The sequence below is a fragment of the Urocampus carinirostris genome, chromosome 18 (assembly GCF_059441175.1).
Source record: "Urocampus carinirostris isolate Australia breed hairy pipefish chromosome 18, RoL_Ucar_1.0, whole genome shotgun sequence".
Lineage (NCBI taxonomy): Eukaryota > Metazoa > Chordata > Actinopteri > Syngnathiformes > Syngnathidae > Urocampus > Urocampus carinirostris.
Genome location: NC_142366.1, coordinates 25666793 through 25690233, shown reverse-complemented (window position 1 = coordinate 25690233; position 23441 = coordinate 25666793). Strand labels below are relative to the sequence as shown.

General features: G+C 41.0%; 1 protein-coding gene across 1 annotated transcript in view; it reads right to left on the bottom strand.

The window, feature by feature from the left end:
* Positions 1 to 23164, bottom strand: part of tgfbr1b (transforming growth factor, beta receptor 1 b) — a 71080-nt gene extending 47916 nt beyond the window's left edge. Inside the window, exon 1 of the mRNA XM_088321983.1 lies at positions 23026 to 23164. Within this exon, the coding sequence (XP_088178109.1) occupies positions 23026 to 23089 (64 nt within the window). The 5' untranslated portion in view covers positions 23090 to 23164. The remainder of the gene's footprint in view (positions 1 to 23025) is intronic.
* Between the last annotated feature and the right edge of the window lie 277 nt (positions 23165 to 23441).

Below are 23441 nucleotides of genomic sequence, written 5' to 3'. Positions count from 1 at the left end.
AATCTCACGGGGGCCAGACTAGTAAGTTTAAGAGAAAGAGCAAGGGAGAAAAAGAGAGAGAAAGAGCGGGAGGGAAAGAGAGAGCAATAAACAGATAGGGAGAGAGAGTAACAGTGAGAGAAAACGAGAGCAGAATTGAGATATAATACTTGAGATATAAAGAGAGAAATAAAGAAAAAGAGAGAAATAAAGAAAAAAAAAATGAAGAGTAAAAGAAAAAGATAAGAATGAGGGAAGTGAAACAACAGAGAAAGAAAGAGTAAAAGAGTGAGCAGGGGAAAAAAGAGACAAAGTGAGGTTAGAGAGGGGTTAAAAAGGGTTAGAAAGAGAGGGTGAGAAGGAAAGAGAAAAATAGAAAGAAAGAAAATTACAGCATAAGTTACAGCATAAGTTACAGAGAGAGGAAATAGAAAGAGTTGGCGAATGAGCGAGAAATAGAGAAAAAGAGAGAGTGAACAGGAGAAAGAGAGGGAGAAAAAAATATAAAAGAGGAGAGTTGGAGAGAAATAGAGAAATACTACCACAGCTGTTTTGATAGTGTAAGCTGGCGTGGGTAACCTCAGGTAGACATATTTAAAACTGCAGCTCATTTTTCTCTTGCGCTTCTCTCACTGTTGTCTTGCGGGCCAGATTTAGACCACTGGTGGGCCTGATCTGGCCCGCAGGCCACCTGTTTGACAGCGGTGTTCTAGACTATTCCCAATCTCTCTTATCACTCATACCCAATTTTCTTCATCTCTGTATTCAGCCAGGAATGTTTTTTTGTATTTAAATTTGAACAAGTGAATTGTCGGACATTGTTTGATCTCATCTTGTAAATTGTTCCAAAGTTTGACTCCACACACAGACACACACATACTTTTCCTGGTGGTTCTCACCTGTGGAATTATGAATTTATGACAGCCCCTTAAATTCCCTCTTTCCGAATGAATAATTTATGGATGTTTTCTGGCACTATGTTTTTGTTGACCTTAAATAGCAGTTTTGAAGTGAAAAATTTGACTAAATCATCCAATTTGAATAATTTGGACTGCAGGAATAAAATATGAGTATGAACTCGATATCCTACCCTGTGTATGGTTCTAATTGCACGTTTTTGGAGTTTGGTTTATAGATTATCGTCGATGACCATGAAGGCAAAATGTACATATCTGTCAAGATTGCTGATTCGGGGCACCCGCGACTGCCCCGTTGGCCCCAACAGCCTTAGTCACTGATTGGCTCCCTGACCCTTTTTAAAACCGCGTGTTCCAATAGGAAGCTGTCAGACTGTCTGCAAACCTATGCTTTCAGCTAGACAAGCTCTGTACTATCGGACATTCTCATGCCCTGTTTTCTCCTGCCTGATACCGGTTGCCGACCTTTTTCTGGACCCGTTTCTGTTTTGCTGCCCCGTCCCGGCCATTGACCTGTTTTGCCCTGTTTCCTGCCTGAGGCCTGTTGCCGACCTCTTTTCTGTACTCGTTACTACCCTTGCTCCTCCGTCCCGGCCATCCACCTGTTTTCCCGCTGCCTACGATTACCCTCGCTCGACACCGAAGTCACACTCCCGCGTTCCTGCCATCTGCTACCGGTGTCCGACAATCATCGGATCGTGGAAGCAAGCACTGCTCTCTTTTTTTCAATAAAACTGAGTAAAACAAACACTATTGGGTCCTGTCTCTGTTTCTGGCTTGTGACACATATCCATGGTTGGGTAGGGTTACTTTAACTGGATTACTTTCGATTACTTTTGGATGACTCCAAGACCAAATATGCTAATAAAAGACAAAATATCAATAAAATGACTCAATTTTCTGCAGGCTTGGGGTGTAACGGAATACACGGAACGGCAAAAATGATGTAGGCAAGCTGTTTGGATTGATTTTCATTTTGTTTCTGTGGCATTTTATGTTCGTTTTGCCGGAGATCAAAGAGATCAAAGCCAGGAGAGAAAGCTTACCACGTGATGTGAGTCATCATTTTATTCATATTTAGTTTCTTTTGTTTTTTATTAGCATATTTGCTATTGGAATCATCCAAAAGTCATTGAAAGTAATCACGTTAAAGTAACGCTACCCAATCCTGCACATATCTAATTAGCCAGAATTGAAAATGACCCAACATTTTTGTAGACTACACAGTGCCTGAACAATTTTGTGCAACCAACAGTTGCCTCCAGAATCCCTTTGAGACTCTTGAAATTAAAAGCGAAAACCTCACAGTAAAGAGCTCAAGAGATACAAACAAGAGATGGCTTCAGTTTCAGATTTCATGAATCAATAAGAATTTAATTCCGCCAACTCTTTTCACAATATAGTTACACACGCAGGGCCAAGACAGGCACAAAGCCTAGAATTTCAGGCAGTAACTGAATTACCTCTGAATCAATATGCTTGCTGTAGTCATTGTTAAAAGAGTTTATTTTGAAGCCTACAAAGATGAATAGGGGCAATTACAGACAACAAATACTAAACTTTTACGACAAGCACGATGACAAAAACAGATGAAGTTTTTAAATAGACAATGAAATTGAAGGACATCAAACTTGAAACAAAATGGGGCCTGACATCCCATAGCTGTATGCATACCTGCCAACTTTTGAAAGTGAAAAAGCCTAGTAACTACGGTCAGGTCCAGGACGATGCCGTGTGGGGGGGAGATTGCGCTTGAATAATCGAAAGAAAGTTTAACGCTCAATAATGATATTAATAATGTATTTAATATAACAATGTCATAGAAAACCCTCAGTTTTTTTTTTTTCAATATTTGATACAATAAACATTTAATTTTTTATCATTGAAGTAACATTCAGTGTTGGTTTTCAGTTTAATTTGGAAACTTTTTATTTGAGATATTCCAATATATTTGTGAGTGAATAATTATATAATTTTGATCAGTTTCGATATGAAACAATAATTTTCAATAAATTGCATAGTCAATTACCTGCGATGTATGGCGATGGAGATTTTTCGTTTTCCGGAGTTCCGTTTAGGGGAGTGGATGACGTCACACGCTAAGCCAGGAATCTGAGAGGTTAGCTCCAGTAGCTACCGGTTGCTCCAGGTAGCTACACGTAAGCGTGCAAGATGTGAGCCACGTTTCAGTAAAACACATCAAACTGCACTCCCTGTACGCTTTGTCGTTGTTCGTCTGTCTTATTTGGTAGAGAGTTCACATTTACCATGATTACGGACGGCACAGAAGACTTATAACGCCGCTAGCCGCTTTGCCTTAGCTCCGGCACTGCCCCCTCATCACGCCAGCGCGAGATTTCTTCAGCGCAAGGACTTGATTCCTCTGATAAACGCATTTTTGTGCGTTAAACCCCATAACGATATGATAGAAAGTAATCCAAAGTGTAAGGGCGGCACCGAAGAGTTATTTTTTACCCAACCGTAACACCGTAGTGGGTTCAAGAAAACCGTACTCATTACGGTTTTACCGTAGTACTTGGCAGGTATGCTGTATGCAATGTTCCCTGTAATTTTGCAAGGGGTCTGAGCGTTCACACAAAGTCGGTGAGCAACGCTTGAAACAACAGTGAGCAACAGCAATCCCAAGTGTGGCAAGATAATTCATGATCAAACATGTCCAAAACTTGACATCACGTTACATTTTGCCGAGTTTCCGGCAATGCAAAATTATTTTTCTCTTTTGAATGAATTGACTCGTGTACCATTGCAAAGGTTGTACGGCCTACAAACGTCACAATTCTTTCACAAGATATCCATTTCTTTTTATTTCCTGATATATTTTGTCGCATAGTATTAACATTTTTGGGGGCTTATTGAGTCGGTTGTAAGATACAGATCACATTTTTTGAGTGGAAGTACAATGTTGGCAACAAGATTCACTTGATATCATTGGAAATGATTTGAATGCAACACAAACTTTTTCCTGTGTTTTTTTTCCTACATTTTTTTTTAATTCTTTTAAAAAAAATCTCATTGTGTTTATTTTTTCTGAGCTGTTACTCTTTTCTTTTTGTTCTCCATTTACTTATTTTCCTAAATTTCTTTTTTTCTGGCTTTTTTCTAAATTTTCCTTCTTTTTTTTCTCTTCCTTTCTTTTTTTCTCAGCTTTTCACTACTTTTTCATTTTAGTATTTTTTTTCTTTTTTGTTCTATTCTCCCCCTTCCTTTAAGTCATTTTGTGCATCATTTTACTTAATATTTGGTCATGTTGGGATTAAAGAAGCAAAAACAACCCCACACTTCATTCTAACATACTGCATTACGGTGTGGTATGCTGGGTGCACAGCAGCAGATAGGAAAACGCTCCAGAGGGTCATCAAAACAGCCCAGAAAATCGTCGGTTGCTCTCTGCCCAGCCTGGAGGACATTGCCTGCTCTCGCTACCTCAGCAGAGCAGAAAACATCATCGAGGACTTTTCTCACCCCGGCCACCACCTCTTTGACCCGCTGCCTTCCGGCAAGCGCTACAGGTCACACAAAACAAAAACAGACTCATAGACAGTTTCTTCCCCAGAGCCTTTACCACCCTAAACACACATCGCAAAAAAAAACTGAAAACTCTTGCAAACACACTACCTCATACGAACGTAAAATGGTACTCATGTCTATGTTTCTTGCACAATGTTGACTGCACTATGTTTATTGCTCACCTTGCACAATGTTGACTTTTTTTTGCACTATGTTGACAATTTTTTTTGCACTATGTTGACAATTTTTTTTGCACTATGTTGACTATTATTTTTGCACTATGTTGACTATTTTTGCACCAAATGCATTTTGCACAAACCCTTACGATACCAAACTGTAAGTAACATCCTCCATGCCGACATTGCTTGTGTAAATTTTGTGTAAATTATAACTATAACCTTATCCTCGTTTTATAACCTTATCTTCTTGGTTTCTTTACCTCACTGTGAATGTGTGAAACTGGAGTGTCATGCCCAATTTCATTGTCACAATTTGTTCAACCCATTTTGTAACAATGTCAATAAAGGTAGATTATATTCTATTCTATTCTATTCCTGTCCCAGATGAGACTGTAGTTTGTTTTGAAGAACAAAATGAGTTCCCGAGAGAATGGTGAAGAACAAAATCCTCTTTCAAGCCCTGACAAACTTTAAAGCCCAAAATTCACAGGAGGCGCTTGAAAAGAACTTCAAATGTTCAAAAGCTTTCCTGGGATCTGCAAGAACTGCAACGTATGACATTTCAAACACCCTATCCTAAATTTAACACCATCCTCAGTATCCTTCACCCAGCTCTCATCAAAGACACCTAAGTCTTTGTTTTTAGAACCAAAGTACGTTGTTGCCTTAGATATACCTGTATATCTTTCCATCTATCTATCTAGACATATCTAGACATATATCTTTCTATCTAGACACCTATCTATCTATCTACAGGTTAAAAAGGGGGCTTTCGATTTCAGTTTGCAATAATTGAGATCACCTCAAAACGACAACTACATGCTATATATAGGGCACAGTCCCAACAACAGTATACGGTGAAGGTGTCACAAAAACCCATTTTGGCTGTAAATCGCTAAAAAAAATCCTATGAAAGCTCATCTAACAATGTATGTTAACTGCTGTGACAATGATGAAAACCCACAGAACAAACTTAAGCATCCCAAAACAAAAGCACCCAGCGCAATTTGCTTGGATATCAATACGAGCTGTGCAGTACGCAGCAATCTTAACTAAAGACCAGAGTTGTATATTTTAGTCGATCCTGGAGCCAAACCATCCCCCCGATCTCACTCATGGGAACCTTGACGCGAGTGAAAGCAAGGCAACTCATCCCCCCTTTTCTTTTGAGTGAGACCTTTCACCTTTGAGGGCCGTTTCCATGGGTCAAGGCCCCACAAAGTGTCAACTCCCCACCCCCAGCTGCCATTCAGTTGGTCCATTATGGTGTCCCTTTTGTCTACACCAGATGTGCTCTCGCATAGTCCGTGTAGCGCTAGTGGGGTACCAAGAGACCCTATGTCCAATTTTTGTCTTTTTCATGAGTTTATCTGGTTCGGAGATGAAATCCAACTTGCGCAAATATTTACTGTACTGTTCCATGCGAAGCCGATTTAGCATACGCGATGCTAGCTCAACACTGAGACTTCAAAAGTCAAGTCGCATTTATATGTATAACCCTTAATCACAAAATGTCGCCAAGGACTGGATGGGACCGAGAGGTTTGGTCCTGCCAGGACCAGAACGAAGACAGGACCCACTTGCGTGCGTTTCTCTTAGTTTTATTAGGAAGAAGGGATAGGGTAGGATACACGATCCGTGGATCGTTGATCGTGGGGAGCAGGTTACTCAGACGCGGAAGTGGTATTTCTGTGGCGAGCAAAGGCTGTGTCGAGAGCGGGATCAGTAGCCGGGACAGGGAGCAAAAACGTAGTCAAGTTTCGAAAGGGGGTCGGGAATCAAACAGGAATCAGGACAGGAGAGAGTCAGGGTCGAAAGGGCTTGCCTAGCGTGAGCTGAGGTTCGCAGACGGACTGACAACGGGTGACAGAAAGACGCGGGTTTAAAAAGAGATAAGCAGCTAATCAGCGTCGGAGTAGACTCGGGTGCCTCGCATCAGTGATCATGACGGGTCCAGTATATATAGGGCACAGTCTCAACTACAGTTTACGGTGCAGGTGTCACAAAAACAAACCCCGTTTGGGTTCCTTTGTATGAAAGCTCATCTAACAATTTACTGTTGTGACGATGAAAACCCACAGAACAAACTCAAGCGCCCCAAAACAAAACAACCCAGCACAATTTGATTGGGTGAGCAATAGAAGTGGGCGGAGCTATACACACAGGCCACCCACTCCCTTTCCTCCCTACACCAAAAGTAAATACATTGATATCCTTGTTTGCAGTATTTCGTGACATTTTTACAAAAGGGCTTTGCAGGCATCTAGTTTTTAAAGCATTGTATAGGACAGAAATTATAGTCAAAATGAGCCTAAACACTCTTAAGTAACTGCAGGAGGGAGACCAATTTTAAGTGGTATATTATTTATATAGATATGGGACGAATAGATTTCATCAAATCATCAAACGTCACACAGTAAAATGAAATGTGCGTCTATCTCTCTCTCTAGCTCTCTCTTTAGCTATCTCTCTCTCTAGCTACCTCTCTCTCTCTAGTTATCTCTGTCTCTCACTAGCTACCTCTCTCTCTCTCTCTAGTTATCTCTCTGTCTCTCACTAGCTACCTCTCTCTCTCTTTAGTTATCTCTTTCTCTCTCTCTAGCTATCTCTCTCGCTACCTCTAGCTATCTTTCTCTCTCTCTCTAACTATCTCTCTCTCTCTTGCTATCTCTCTCTCTCTTTCTATCTCTAGCTATCTTCCTCTCTCTCTAGCGCTCTCCAGCTATCTCTCTCTCTCTCTCTCTAGCTAGCGCTCTAGCAATCTCCAGCTATCGCTCTCTCTCTCTCTCTAGCTAACGCTCTAGCAATCTCTCTCTCTCTCTCTCTCTCTCTAGCTAACGCTCTAGCAATCTCTCTCTCTCTCTCTCTAGCTAACGCTCTAGGAATCTCTCTCTCTCTCTCTAGCAATCTCTCTCTCTCTCTCTCTCTCTAGCTAACGCTCTAGCAATCTCTCTCTCTCTCTCTCTCTCTTTATCTATCTAACGCTCTAGCAATCTCTCTCTCTCTCTCTCGCTCTCATTCTCTCTCATTCTCTCTCTCTAGCTATCGCTCAAGCTATCTCTCCCTCTCTCTAGCTATCTCTCTCTCTTTCTCTCTCTAAATAATAAATAAATACAAATATAATACACATGTTTTTGCTTTTCTGGCTCTTTGGGTCCAAAAAGTTCCCGACCCCTGATCTATCTCCTCACACCATTGTTTGTCCTTGCAAGACTCAAAACGAAGCAAGGCAATGTCATCAGAATGGACTCTCATACTGTCACAGGGCCAGAGCACCATATACTGTCCTTGACACAAGGTGAACTCGAATCGATTGCGGGTTCTAATCCCGGTTCCTCTTAACATTACATCGTTGTTGACTGAAATGAGGTACAACAACCAGAGACGTACATGACAGATGAATGTGAGTTTTACTTATATTAAAAGTGCTCTGTAATAATTGCTTACGAAAACAGCAGTGATCCGCAGCTGCTAAACCATTACGGATGGAAACCAGGTTCGATTTATGAGACCTTTTTTGTTAGCCGGACAAAGACGAGAGTAAGGAAGGCCATAGAAATGGAGAATGGGAGTGGCTGTCGGCCGGTACATCTGTCACAAGGGTTCCTCTGATGAATATGGAACAGTTTGATCGGAAGATTAAACAGCTGCAAGAACCCGTAAGTCATTTTTTAGCGCCTTGCTTATTTTAGAGCAGGTGACTGCACACATGAGGACTGACATCCATATTGCCTACCATTTGTTTTCTTATCCTTATCCTCAGTAGGGTCGCGGGGGTGCAGGAGCCCATCCCAGCTGTCCTTGGACGGTGGACAGGGGACGCGGGGTATAGAGAGACGGACGATTCATACGCTTATTCACACTTTGGACCTGCCAATCAAGTTCTTTTTTCATAGGCCAAATTGTCACGCACCGGAACAGGATAAGGACCCAAACGCGTGATCCCCACTCCAGAAAAACACCAAAAATAACACTCTCACCTACTTGCAATTCAGAGTTTAAAATGCCGAAAGGAAACTGTAGTTAAGACTCATTGGGGTTTGCTTTATTTCCTGTGTTTATTATAATCGATCCAAATATCCATATCAAGGATACTGACCGAGTACTCAGTTTGGATCGATACTGTTGTCTTAAGATCGATACCGTCTTCACGTTTTAAGTATAACTGTCATGAACCGGAACAGGATCAGGACCCAAATGCGTGACGTTTCTCACAAAAGCCTCTTATTTTGCGAGAAACAGTGAGTCATGCACGTTGGGCAGCCTGTCTGGTGTGGAATGATAGGAAGCCAGAGGCCGATAAGATCGATAACATTTGCCTGAGCAGATATCGGACAGGACGGGACAGACAGGATTGATATCAAAACAGGATATCGAAAATAAACAGGACAAACTAGACGGAAACGAAACTAGAATCTGATATTAAACAACCGGACGGACAGGATTGATATCAAAACAGGATATCGAAAGTAAACAGGAAAAACTAGACAAGAACGAAACTGGAAACAGATATTAAAAATAAATGGGAACAGTACCAGACAGGAAATACCAACAGGAAAGAGGGCCAAGTCAAAACCCACGGCTTGCGGGGCAAAGGTTTGTTCACGGACTGAGGAAGGAAGAGTGAGAGCGCTGAGCTTAAATAGACGGAAAGCCAATCTGTCAAAGAGCTGCAGCTGGCGCCAAACGGGCGGGGCCAATTGGGCGCCATGGCAACCGTGACACAAATTCAAGAACTTTTCAAGCACTTTTAAAGCCATTTTCCCAGTATCTTCAAAGAAAGAAATCCAGCGGCCATCATACTTCGTGCTATTTTAAACTGTTCTTATCTAGGATCTTTTTGTGTGAATGGTCTGCAGGCAAGGGGAGGCCTGTAGCGTTGTGGGGCTACGTGCTAACCACTTAGCCGCCGTGCCGCCCTTATGCCTCCCATACAGTGAAAAAAAACAAAAAACTAAACGGGGCAACGGAGGCTTGCGGGCCTAATGTACCTCATTTATGACTTTGTTGGGACTTAATGGAAAAAATGAGTGCAATTTTCTTGTTGAAAGCAGTTCTCTGGTCAGCACCGGTAGAAAAGATCCTAAGTGGCCACCCTGCCCAATTAGCTACAGGGTGAGTCATTTACTAAATCTTTCAAATTGAAAACACTCTCTGTCATGATTACCCATGTGAATCAGCTGTGCCCGCTCATTTGGCGCAAACTGCTGCGGGTTCTGATTGGCTCCCTGTCCCTATTTAAACCTACTCCTTTCTGTCACCTGTTGTCAGTTCGTCTGCGAACCTCAGTTAACACTAAGCAAACATTTTTCGACCCTGACTACCACCTGTCCCGTTTTGTGCGCCCGTCTGTCTCCGTCTACGACCTGTTTTGATCAGGACCACGTCTGCTCTCGCGTCCCGGTTTACGACCCGTTTCTGACCTCGACCATGTTTTTGCTCTCCTGTCCCAGCTACTGACCCGTTTTTCCATCCCTGACACCGCCATCGCTCGCTACGGCAGATCCACTTCCGTGTTTGGCTCACAGTCCGAATCAGAGAGCGACTCGCCTCCCGCGTCCAGCAAACACCAGATCGTGGGTGCAGCCCTTCCTCTTTCCTTCAATAAAACTTGTGGTAAACATCACGCAATTGGGTCCTGATTCCGTTCTGGTCCTAACACTATTCATCCGCAAGAAGAAGAAAAAACAGGAAAAAACTGTAATTACAGTGCCTCATACTCACACAAAGGTCTACACAGAGAAATGTTAAATACAGTATAAGGGTGTGAGGAGGATTTCATAAAATCCAACCACTCCGGATCAAGATTTCATTTTTCAATTAAAGCCGAGGTTGATAAATTGCCAGTGACGCCCGCATTTGTTTGCATACGTTCTCAGCAGTCGGTCCGACTCATTCCCTCCGCTGTCGGTTAGCTTAGCTCGCTGCTGCGCGACTTGGCAGCAGATGCATGGAAACCCCACAAGGGGTGGGCCGGCTTTTGAAACACGTTTTTAACGGTAGGGTTCTATTCTTTGGTTTGGATTTTGGTGCATCCCGTGACAGGCAAATTACTCTTCGATGCGTTCATCAACAAAGCACAGCCCCTGTGCAATAGATGATATATCGAGGTCCCTTGGTTTTTGCAGGTAATGACAACAACCACCTGCCAAAAGTGAAAATCCGCACCATCGCTTCATAACCCTAACCCCCAAAGGTTTAAACATACAGAGACGACTGAGAGTATACGACTAACAAAAAACAACTTCAACTATCTATCCATTACCTGCACCACCCCGGCCGAGTCATTCCTAAGACTTAAAAAGTGGTCGGCGGCGCCCTCTGTTGGCTGCGGCTGCATCGGCTCGCTACAACGGGTCAGGTGCAATCGACATTTCGTTCTGTGTACATTGTTACACAGAATGACAATACAACGAAATTATTATTATTATTATTATTATTATCAATAGGGTCACGGGGGTGCTGGAGCCAATCCCAGCTATCAAAACGCAAATTGCAAAGAGCCATAAAAGCAAAATATGTTTTAAAAAGAAATTGCGAGAGCCACATCATATATTTTCAGACAAAATTGAAAAACCGCTAAACACGCTCTCTAGACAAAAGCTATCTCAATTTAACTGTGTGTCATTTAATGATTTCATCAAATGTATGAAATGATAATAATGCCAAATCCTGTGTCCCAAATCAATGTCAATATGCCATTTACAATTTGTCTTCCACCTTCAGTTAAGAGTGTTGAGGCATTTTTCCATGAGATTTGTCCTTCATAACGGTTTCAAAAGAATGTGCATGCAAAGTTCTTCTGTAAAAATGTCACAAATGATGGCAAACGATAAGCATATGGTCATATTCACTTTGGGTGTAGAATGCACTGAGCAAGAGAGAGAGAAGGAAGTGCCTTGCGCTGTGTGCAGGGATCCGCCCACCTGTACTGCTCAACCAATCAAAGTCAGCGTTTTTATTCATCAGTTGAAATGGTTTCTTATCAAACTTCTGCATTAAGTTGCTTCGGCTTCATAAGGACAAAAATCGGGATGAAATCACTTGACTTTGGAACGCCACAGAGAGTGTGCAATAGTTACATTTTATTTCGGAGCCATACGTACTCATGAAAAGAGCCATATATGGCTCCCGAGCCATAGGTTCCCTACCCCTGGCCTAGCGTGTGACGTCATTCACTCCCCTGTTGCTAAACTACAACACAGCCCCCCGAGGCCATCCTGTTAATTTGCTAATAAACAACAAAAGGATACTGCTGGAAGTGTGAATTTCCCTACGGGGATGAATAAAGTATCTATCTAAAACCATTTATCCAACTGATGTGTTGTCTTTTCATATTTGTAGATCTCCAATTATTTTTATGTTACAGTCGTATACTTTAAGTTGGTTTGACGTCACCTGGAGGTAAGTTTAACCCTTAGTGGAATTTTATGAAGGCAGGACGCTACGTTTTTCCACTGTTAGCGGTTGTTGTGGTCCCCATTAAACCTAAAAACCGAGGGATGTCTGTATTTCATTGCTCATAAGTCGTGACACCGCCAAGAACTTAAAGATCCGTTTTGAGTGAGAAATTATGAGCGAGAACAGCTTAGCTCGACTCGTTTCAGAACAGAGCTAGTAGTAACAGTTACACGGGGAAAAAATAACCCGTAGTAGTACTGCATGTCCAGGCAGGACAGATTTACAAACGGGTCTCCGATGAGTGTCTGCCAATCGGATACGTTGACTCATCAGTCTCGGCAAATGTCGTTTACAGACCGGGTGTGTGATGTCTGCTAGCTTGTCTGCGAGCTGTGGAAAGTCGTCCAAATGGCAAGGTGGTACTGTGATTTGGTCATACACGCAGTGTTCATTTTAACTCTGAAAAGTGATGGGTCCCGGGGACTCGCATGCTCAAAAATCTATGGGTCCCAACAGAGATCTATGGGTCCCCAAAATTTTGTGTTATCAAGGTTGAAATTGTAAATTGGCGACAAATATATCATATAAATCTATATATTCATTCAGTTTTAATCATCAGTTTATTGGTAATACTTCAAGATTTTTCAGTTCACAACAATATTGTACATTATACAAAATAATATTGCTGAAATAATTATATAAATGTATATTTTCATTCCGTTTTAATCATCACAGTTAATTGATAATAGAAATATTTCTGACTTCTTTAAATTCATATTTATTTATTTTTAAAAGGAACGTGTATTCAATAAATATTTATCCTGTTCGGCCCGCGACCAAAGGCGTGGTTTGAGTTCTGGCCCTCTGTATAATTGAGTTTGACACCCCTGTGCAAAACAATGTTTCTGGCACCACAGGTAAAAAAAATTGTGACAGTGAGATAAGCGCTAATGCCTTTTTGTATGTCATCTGTACCACGAGTAGTGTAGTGGGAGAGAGCCAGTTCTCTCCGGGTTGAATTCCTGTTGCATGTATTGTTTTGCAATTTTAATTGCGCCTTAGGATCGGGTGCTGCATTTAGTGCAAAAAAATATAACATTTTTACCCCTCGTAAAAAAGACGTGCCAGGATTACCCAATCTCTACCCAAAAAGAGCAGAGTGAGGGTGTTACTCATTAACGCTTTGGTGCCTCTGAATGGAAAGGCCGGTGGCACAACAACAACCTCTCAAATTAGTTGTGGTTCCTTGGGCCGGGACAACGAAAATCCAGGGTCACATGAATGCTTCGCATTTCTCTGCCGCTCGTACAGACGCTCGCAAGCCACAGAACAATACTACAAGGACAAACGGGCGAGAAAAAAAAGGACAGTGCATAATGGTGATAAAGTCAACTCGAAACATCGATACAGGAAAAGAAGTTGAATATTTGGAAGCTTGAAATAACCTCAAAAATATTCAATTGATAAACATGGGAATAATAATATAAATAATAGTTGATTAGAAATCACAAAATGTCGCAAGAAAAATTGGTTGTTTTACAGTAAACCCGCCAAAAACAAAACTGTTTAAAACATTACGATGTTTTCTGAGTAATAATTAAAAAATGAAATGTGATTAGCTGTTTTAAACCAAAAACATAATGTAACATAAAAAATGGGCTTTTTGAAGAAACCATTTGTTTACATATACTTTTCTATAGCTATTTATATTATTTATTATAAGTTTATTATTTATGGATAATTCTTCAAACTTTATTATTTCTATTATATTTATCTAATCTATTATCATTATATTGAATCCGATCGGCAAAATTATACTGTATTTTGCAGTTATTTTATAGAGTATATATTTTCTTTTACTAATATTTTTTAGCTCAGGCGGTAGAGCGCTTGTCTTGGGATCAAGAGGTCACAGGTTTGATTCCCGGCTTCTCTGTTTTATGTGTCGAAATGTCCTTGGGCAAGACAACGAATCCCTAATGACCCTGATAAGCAGGTAGGCGCCCTGCATGACTGACTCCCTATTGGTGTGTGAGTGTGTGTGTGAATGGGTAAGTGTGAAGCACATTGAAAAGCTTCATTGACTTGAAAAGCCCTATGTAAATGCAGACCATTCATTCCATTCAATCCCAAACTACAACGGAAAAGTAGAGCACGACAACCATAATGAATATATCCATCCATCCATTATCTGCAGCGTTTATCCTCAGTAGGGTCGCGGGGGTGCTGGAGCCCAACCCAGCTATCTTTGGGCAGTGAGCAGGGGACACCCTGAACCGGTTGCCAGTCAATCACAGGGCACAGAGAGACTGACAACCAATCACTCGCTCATTCACACCTAGGGCCAATTTGGTTAGGCCAATTAACCTAACATGCATATTTTGGGAATGTGGGAGGAAACCAGAGTGCTAGAAGGAAACCCACACAAGCACGGGGAGAACATGCAAACTCCACATATTGCCTTACAAATTGTTCAGGGGTAAATCATCCTCGGGGTTTGTACACCTTATGGACTGCCAAATTCAAGCACTTTTAAAGACTTCCTAAGCCAATTTTCCTATTCCTCCAGTACTATAAAAAAAGATCCGGTGTGAATCGAATTTTGCAGAGGCAAAAATATACCTGCTATCCAAATACCGATTTTTATTCCTTCGTATGAATTTATCAGGAAGTGATTTTTAGATCTTGAGTAAATCGCGAAGACAATTGATCGAGGCAAATCTCTCCCCGTATTGATGTTGGGTAAAAATAGGCCGCTTATATTTACAGTTGCTGGAAGTTCTTCCCAATTTACCACTAGGAAATGTTACAGTAATTTTTGCACGGGTCATAATAACTGTCCATGATTGATACATAATCCTGGTACTAATACACATTTCAATTTCATAGCGCCCCGTTTAGATGTAGCATGCACCTCAGCAGAACCCGTTGGGGGCAATGAGGCTTCGAAGAGCAATACCGCACAAAATGAAGGATTGCAATGGCAAAACGAGGCCATGAGAAAGCAGCGTCAGCGTCCTTTTTAAGCAGACTTCATTAATTTCAAGAATATACAAGCACTTAACCCAAAATTCTAACACTTTTCCATCCTAGCGTTTAAGGATTTCAAGCACCCGTACGACCCCTGCATCTTGTAATAAACAAATCGCATTCTGCTTTGATTTACCTCCCAAATCACCACCCAAAGGCACTGTATTGAGCACAAAAAAACCTTTCTATTTTAACAGCTACAATCAAAAATGTGGGCAACCTTACAAATAACTGGCAAAATGTCAAATTGCACAGCAGTCATAACGGAGTCGATTGGCTTGCTCGTGGTAAACGACAACACACCTCATTTCACAGCCGCTCGATCAGTTAACCATTGCAAGGATGCAAAAGAAATTTTCTGAACCAGCCCCTCAGTCATTAGCACGTACACTGATGAATAACCGCCCATAGCCACAACGAAACAACCCCCCTCTTTTTTTTTTGAGACCCCACCCAAGACCTTCTCACCACCCATCAGCCTCCGAGGGATTAAACACGCCAACGTAAAAGCATGACTTTAAATCAGCTTCAATTGATTTGTATTTCTTCTATCTGTTCTATTTGAATTTCAAGCTTCCTGGTCATGACAAGTGACGCCCTTAATCACAGAGTCTCAAAGAGCTGCACAGACCACAAATGATTGCAAACCACAGACTATTATGACACCATCCCCTGATCTAAAACCGACATGAGGGCAAGGAAAAACTCAAAAACCTCAAGTCATGTTTATTTGTGACGCCCTTAATCACAAAGAGTCTCAAAGGGCTGCCCAGACCACAGATTATTGCAAACCACAGACTATTATGACACCATCCCCTGATCTAAAACCTACATGAGGGCAAGGAAAAACTCAAAAACCTAAAGTCATGTTTATTTGTGACGCCCTTAATCGCAAAGAGTGTCAAAGGGCTGCACAGACCACAGATTATTGCAAACCACAGATTATTATTACACCATCCCCTGATCTAAAACCTAAATGAGGGCAAGGAAAAACTCAAAAACCTCAACATAAGGAAAACAAAGAACCCTTGAGAAGGGGCAGTCTCAAAGGGCTGCACAGACCACAGATTATTGCAAACCACAGACTATTATGACACCATCCCCTGATCTGAAACCTACATGAGGGCAAGGAAAAACTCAAAAACCTCAACATGAGGAAAACAAAGAACCCTTGAGAAGGGACAGTCTCAAAGGGCTGCACAGACCACAGATTATTGCAAACCACAGACTATTATGACACCATCCCCTGATCTGAAACCTACATGAGGGCAAGGAAAAACTCAAAAACCTCAACATGAGGAAAACAAAGAACCCTTGAGAAGGGACAGTCTCAAAGGGCTGCACAGACCACAGATTATTGCAAACCACAGACTATTGTGACACCATCCCCTGATCTAAAACCTACATGAGGGCAAAGAAAACCTCAACATGTGGAAAACAGCATAAAATATAGCTAAACTTGAAAACAGATGAAACATAGTACAATCCCAAATCACAGCAAAAGGATTAACCAGAATGAATAAATTGGTTTACCTCCTAACACACCGTGACCACAGATGATGATTAAAAAGGTTAATGTTAACTGTTCAGTGCTTTATTTACACAGCACTTTACAACAGTCCTTTCAGTGTACCTTTATACTGTCATTTAGGCAACATGATAATTTAAGTAAAAAAATCAACAAAATAAAACTGGTACTGGCAATTCATCTTTAAACATTTTCTACTGACAGTGTGCCTCAAAAGGCTCTCAACAATCTATTACTGAAATCATTGTTGATTTATTAGATATTTTTTCACGATTGTGTTCATTTCAACAGCCTCAAATTGTAGATTTGCAATTTTGTATGAAAAGGTCCCTCTATATCAGGGATATCAAAATCAGTTTGCCTCAGGACCCAGACTTTCTGTTCCAAGGCTTAAAGAACTCCCAAGTGTCGCATTGTTTTTCAGTATTATGCCTAGTCAGTCTACATAAGTCGCCTACCCTACACATTATAATCACGGAGGACAAAAGATCTTTTCTAATCACATTTATTCACAAACAATATGAGAAAAATGATTTTTCTGTTTGACATTGAATGTGTCGACTAGTATTATAACAGTTCGGTGAAAGCAGTTTTACACTCTGACAAACTCACCACGCTATACAAACTAAACACATCTAGCTACCGTAGAGAGTACGTGATATGCATTTATTTAGGAATTTAATAGGTTTTTATAAAAATGACCCTTGTATTAATGTATTTATATTTATATCTTGTGAATATTTTTTTCATTGCTGCAGCTAATTGTTATTGCACTTATTTTCATTACACTCTTGATGCAATTTACTATTCTTCATTGCATTTTTTTAAGTCATGCTTATTGATATAGCCCTTAATCACAAGGGGTCTCAAAGGGCTGTACAGACCACAGACTATTGATAACTACAGACTATTATATACACCATCCCCTGATCTAAAACTTACATGAAGGCAAGGAAAACCGCAAAAACCTCAGCATGAGGAAAATTAAGAAATTATGCCAGTTATACTAAGCAACATTTTAGGATTTTTTCGCCTATTCACCCTGATAAGTCTTTATTTCCTCTTTTGTAATTCTATTTCAACATCCTCTGAAATGAAAACATCCATGGGCCAATGCACTGCATGAGATATATGATCCCTGTACATTTGATCCGAGAAACATTTAATTTCTGCAGATCTAAAAACCAGAGAGAACATATTAGCAGTTCTGCTGTCTTCAAAGGGATAAAAAAATTCAACTTAATCCCGATCTTATCTATTTTACATGATGCCGCTGTCAACTCGCATGAAATTAAACGCAGCTTTGATGTTTACTTTAAACCCCGGTGCTATTTTTAAAATGTCGAAACAGACTCGAATTCGGAGGTTTCTGCCCTTCGCGGAATCTCACCGGCAGCAGCCACCTCCTACGCTACCATCACTTTTACGAACGGACCCTCCGACAGTCACTTGTCACGGACTGTTATTTATTATTCGGGAAAATGATTGTCCACCATCTTGCTGCCGAAGTTACCCCCAACTAACAAAAACCTTGTGAACAATATGAGCAAACAACGACGTTTTCAGCTATCAGTGACCGAGACGATCAGATTAAAGCTGGAATGAGCTAGACGAGATTGGTTAAACAAACAAACCAGTTTTTGTTTATAGTTGGCACATTTTTAGTCTAACCCTTGACTATTTATGCATACTTTCACTTCTTTTATGGTACCTTGCAATTGTTTGTATTGTGTCTTGCTTATTGCATGTAATTTAATATGTGCTGTATGTTGTGCATATAGGCTAGTTGACAATAACGTTGAAAGAGAGGGGTTTGCCCACCTTAGTCAAGTCATGTTTATTTGTGACGCCCTTAATCTCAAGGAGTCTCAAATGGCTGCACAGACCACAGATTGTAGCAAACCACAGACTATTATGACACCATCCCCTGACCTAAAACCTACATGAGGGCAAATAATACAGATATTGTCAACATAAAATATGTTATTCATATGCGAAGTGTGTTTTAAGCCTAGATTTGAAAATTTCCACTGATGTTGCAGATCCAATCTCAGGGGGAAGAGCGTTCCAGAGCACCGGGGCCCGAATAGGGAACATTTTCGAACGTACTGATTTCTCCTTGGCTCTCGGGATCACCAGTAGACCAGCATTTTCAGAGCGAAGGCTCCGGACCGGAACATAGGGGGATATTAGGTATTTCAGGTATCTTCGTTGTGGTTTTAAGCACTCGTTTTCGGTTGCACGACACAATACTGCAATATCCAATGGTCAAATACGACACAGTGTCCCTTTCAAGACATGCCAACAAGTGGATCACCACTAAAAGTCAACTTGCATGCAACAATAACGGTAAATTTCAACCGAGAAATGCAATAACTCGCATGACCGCCAGAAATTAAATGCAGCTTTGATGTTTCCTTTAAACCCTGGTGCTATTTTTACGAAACAGACTCGAATTCGGAGGTTCCGCCCTTCGCGGAATCTCACCGGCAGCAGCCACCTCCTACGCTACCATCACCTTTCCGAACGGACCCTCCGACAGCCACTTGTCACGGACTGTTATTTATGATTCGGGAAAGGGGGCGAAGGGAGGATGGAGCGATGTTGAACAGACAAATGAGCCTGGGGACTGGGAGGATGAGGAAAAAGAGGGTGACAGGAAACAAGGACAGAGCCTATGAAGTGGGAACTACTAGGATGCCATTGACAATAGTGATACTACCTAATTTAACCCGCTTGAATGTGTGTTGCATTTTCGCCCGAGTGTGTCTAGAAACCCCAGGACAAGCATAAGCCTCAATGTTCCCGTTAACAGGCGTGTAAGCTGCAGGGGCAAGCTTTCTTTTCAGGATCACTAAAAAGCATAGCGTTTTCTTTAACGATAACTAATAAAGCTCTTGCATTTGAATACAAAAAAATATGGGATTCTCCACAAATGTAAAGGATTCCGTCCCCCCCTTTCACAATAGACCCACGCCACGGCAATCCGATTACAGGACAAAAGAGTTTGGAAAGTGTCCCTTTTCCGTGTGTCCCAAAGCCAACGTATCAATCCGATAGCCGCCCCGAATTCTGAGGTAGCGGGGTGTTATGTGAGGACAGCGCTCCGTGTTTAACATGGGGAGGATGTCATCAGCCCCCGTGGATGCTGTGCGTGAAAAGCATGCGCCCCTTCTCCACTGGTGATGGGGCTCCCATGCTCTCTAACACAAAGGGTAGAGACACACAAAGAAAACCGCTTGGGTCTATAGAAAAGCTCACCATCGGATGTTCCGAAGATAGCGCCTCTTACTCTCTTTTTTTAATGGACGCACATTAACTAATGAAACGAGCCGATCGTCAAATACACTGCAAATGGGTGTGTTACATAGCAACAACGCGGGTAAATCAATGACGGCTTGCCTTCAAAACAGAGAGGTGTTCACGTTATTGTCCTTATCTATGCATGACATACACACTCCTCTTGTTTTACATTCTTATTTTTAGGAACGGTGCATTTAGGGGACATTGCTCAATTGACTCTGCCGTTCAAAGCTACACTGGCGCTCGAATGCAAAATTACGCACCAGCATTAGGGTGGGATGGGAAAATTTACACGTTACGAAGAAGGTGTATAGGAAAGATCAGACACAAATACGTTTAAGATACAGTTTGTTCATCAAACAGACAAGCTTCACATCTTCCTTCCAAACTTTTAATCATAATCTAAACATACCTGCCAATTTCTCCCCCTATTAACGATTGCAATTCCTTTAAATAAGTGATAATAAACCTTACAAACACAAATCAGCACCTATTTACCCACAGTCAGACTACGCAAACAAAAGAAGGAGTGTAAACGATACACGCAAAAAAATAGATGCTTAATCCAGGATAACATTAGCCTTATACGATGGCATTGTCGCCTGCTGCCAGAGATTGAGACGATCCGGATAAGAGTCGAAATGAGCTGGACGAGATCGGCCAAACAAAGAAAAAAAGATGTTTTTTTTTTCCCGTACAAAGTTGTTATAAAGGCGTATACAATGAGATTATCAAAATATATATAAAATACAGGTAACTGGGGTAAGTTGACAGGTATGTCTTAAAGTGATACTGTGCATTATTTAGCAGCGCCTATTAGTAGAGAAAAAATATATATATTTTTAAAATCCACAAATGATGATTTTTTTTAAAAATGTGTGTTTATTTTTACATAAAACGAGGCTCACCTAGAGGGAGCCAATATGATTGTCCACCATCTTTCTGCTGAGGGTACTCCCAACAAACAAAAACCTTGTGAACAATACGAGCAAACTACGACAACGTTTTCAGCTATCAGTGACCGAGACGATCAGATGAAAGCTGGAATAAGCTAGACGAGATCGGTTGGACAAACAAACCAGTTTTGTCTAAAGTTTGCACTTTTTTAGTCTAACCCTTGACTATTTGGTGACTAGTGGCATTATGACGTTGAGATATGGGTACTACAAAGATTAGTGTATAAAATATGTGACTATTGTTATTATTATAATAACTGATATCTGATCTATGTAATACGTATAACCATGAGACTTTGCTTATATTAGTCAGAGGAGAAGAGGATCTATAAAATGTCACTAATAGGGAAGATGAAGGGGTAGGGCAAATAAGCATCTGCTTCTTACTAACCCTTTTCGAACATGTTATGCAACATTATTTTGGTATTGAGTTATTGTTTTTGTCCTGTTTTTATTTTAATGTTCGAAATAAAGTTTTCATTCACCCATTCACTATTTATATATGCATACTTTCACTTATTTTATGGTACCTAGCTATTGTTTGTATTGTGTCTTACTTATTGCATGTAATTTAATCTGTGTTGCATGTTGTGCATATAGCCTATTTGACAATAACGTTGAAAGAGTGGGGTTTGGCCACCTTAGTCAAGTTAAGTCCTGTTTATTTGTGACGCCCTTAATAACAAAGAGCCTCCAAGGGCTGCCCAGACCACAGATTATTGCAAACCACAGACTATTATGACACCATCCCCTGATCTAAAACCTACATGAGGGCAAGGAAAAACTCAAAACCCCAAGTCAAATCCTGTTTATTTGTGACGCCCTTAATCACAAAGAGTCTCAAAGGGCTGCACAGACCACAGATTATTGCAAACCACAGACTATTATGACACCATCCCCTGATCTAAAACCTACATGAGGGCAAGGAAAAACTCAAAACCCCAAGTCAAATCCTGTTTATTTGTGACGCCCTTAATCACAAAGAGTCTCAAAGGGGTGCACAGACCACAGATTATTGCAAACCACAGACTATTATGACACCATCCCCTGATCTAAAACCTGCATGAGGGCAAGGAAAAACTCAAAACCCCAAGTCAAATCCTGTTTATTTGTGACGCCCTTAATAACAAAGAGCCTCCAAGGGCTGCACAGACCACAGATTATTGCAAACCACAGACTATTATGACACCATCCCCTGATCTAAAACCTACATGAGGGCAAGGAAAAACTCAAAACCCCAAGTCAAATCCTGTTTATTTGTGACGCCCTTAATCACAAAGAGTCTCAAAGGGCTGCACAGACCAGATTATTGCAAACCACAGACTATTATGACACCATCCTCTGATCTAAAACCTACACGAGGGCAAATAATACACAGATATTGTCAACATAAAATATAGGTTCTTCATATGCTATGGAATAGAAGTGTGTTTTAAGTTTAGATTTTAACATTTTCAGTTGCAGATCCAATCTCATGGGGGAAGAGAATGCTCTCCAACCTGCAGATTTCTTCTTGGCTCTTGGAACATAGGAGGAAATTAGGTATTTTAGCTATCTTCCTTGTGTTTTTTAGCACTCGTTTTCAAATGCATGACACAATACTGCGACATCTAGTGGTCAAATATGACACAATGTCCCTTTCAAGCTATGCCAACAAGTGGATCACCCCTAAAAGTCAACTTGCATGGAACAATAACGGTGCAATTCCACCGAGTGATGCACAATAACTCTAAACTGTCATAAACGCAGAAACGTGTTTAAATACTTAGCCCGGAGCGTAAAAAAACCCACATTCCTCAACCCACTACGTAAATGAACAACCAAAGCTTGACAAATAAGCAAACATTCAACACGGGCAACTTTTTTCCGTTTGAGGAACTGAACAGTGTTCTCCGGATGTACTTCTTTTCGAAGCTCACAACCCAAAAGAAAGCTGACAAAATACACCAACAACCTCTACTAGAAATGTCAAAAGGAAGACTTTTAAAAAACTTCGCTTCTTTCCCCTCTCAGACAATAAACATTCCACAGACAGGCAGCAGCAGGACAGCCGCCGACCCTGCGCCATCTTAGTTGGACACACTCCGCTTTCTTCAGCTTTCTTAAACAAAGACGAATTCCGCCCAAACTCGTCGCCGACGGTCGCTGAGTAAAAACACACAGGAGACGCCATAAATAAATGAGAGTTGATAGAAAAGACTTACCGTTATTTTCCGGTATCCTCGTTAAAGAAAGCAGCAGGAAGAAAACGCATGGTATTGTATCCATCGTGGCTACGGACTAGACTGGCACACCAGGACCTCCAACTTCTCCACGCGCTGCGAATACTGAGTGCTGAGTGGCTGAGAAGGATGCAGGTCCCGCCTACGGGAACAAAAGGTCGAAGCTGATTGGTGCGGTTGGCTGAGCATTGAAAAAATAATAATAATTCTTTCATCATTGAAAAGAAATACTGGGTGTAAACCGCTGTATAATCATTAATAATTATAGCGTTTTAAAAACTATTTTCCTTAATAAAAGACAGGATAGGCTTGCATATAATAAAAAAACAGAAGCTCAAATATAAAAAAAACAACTAAAACAAATATTTGAACGACGGCGTCAGTAATCAGGGGCGTCG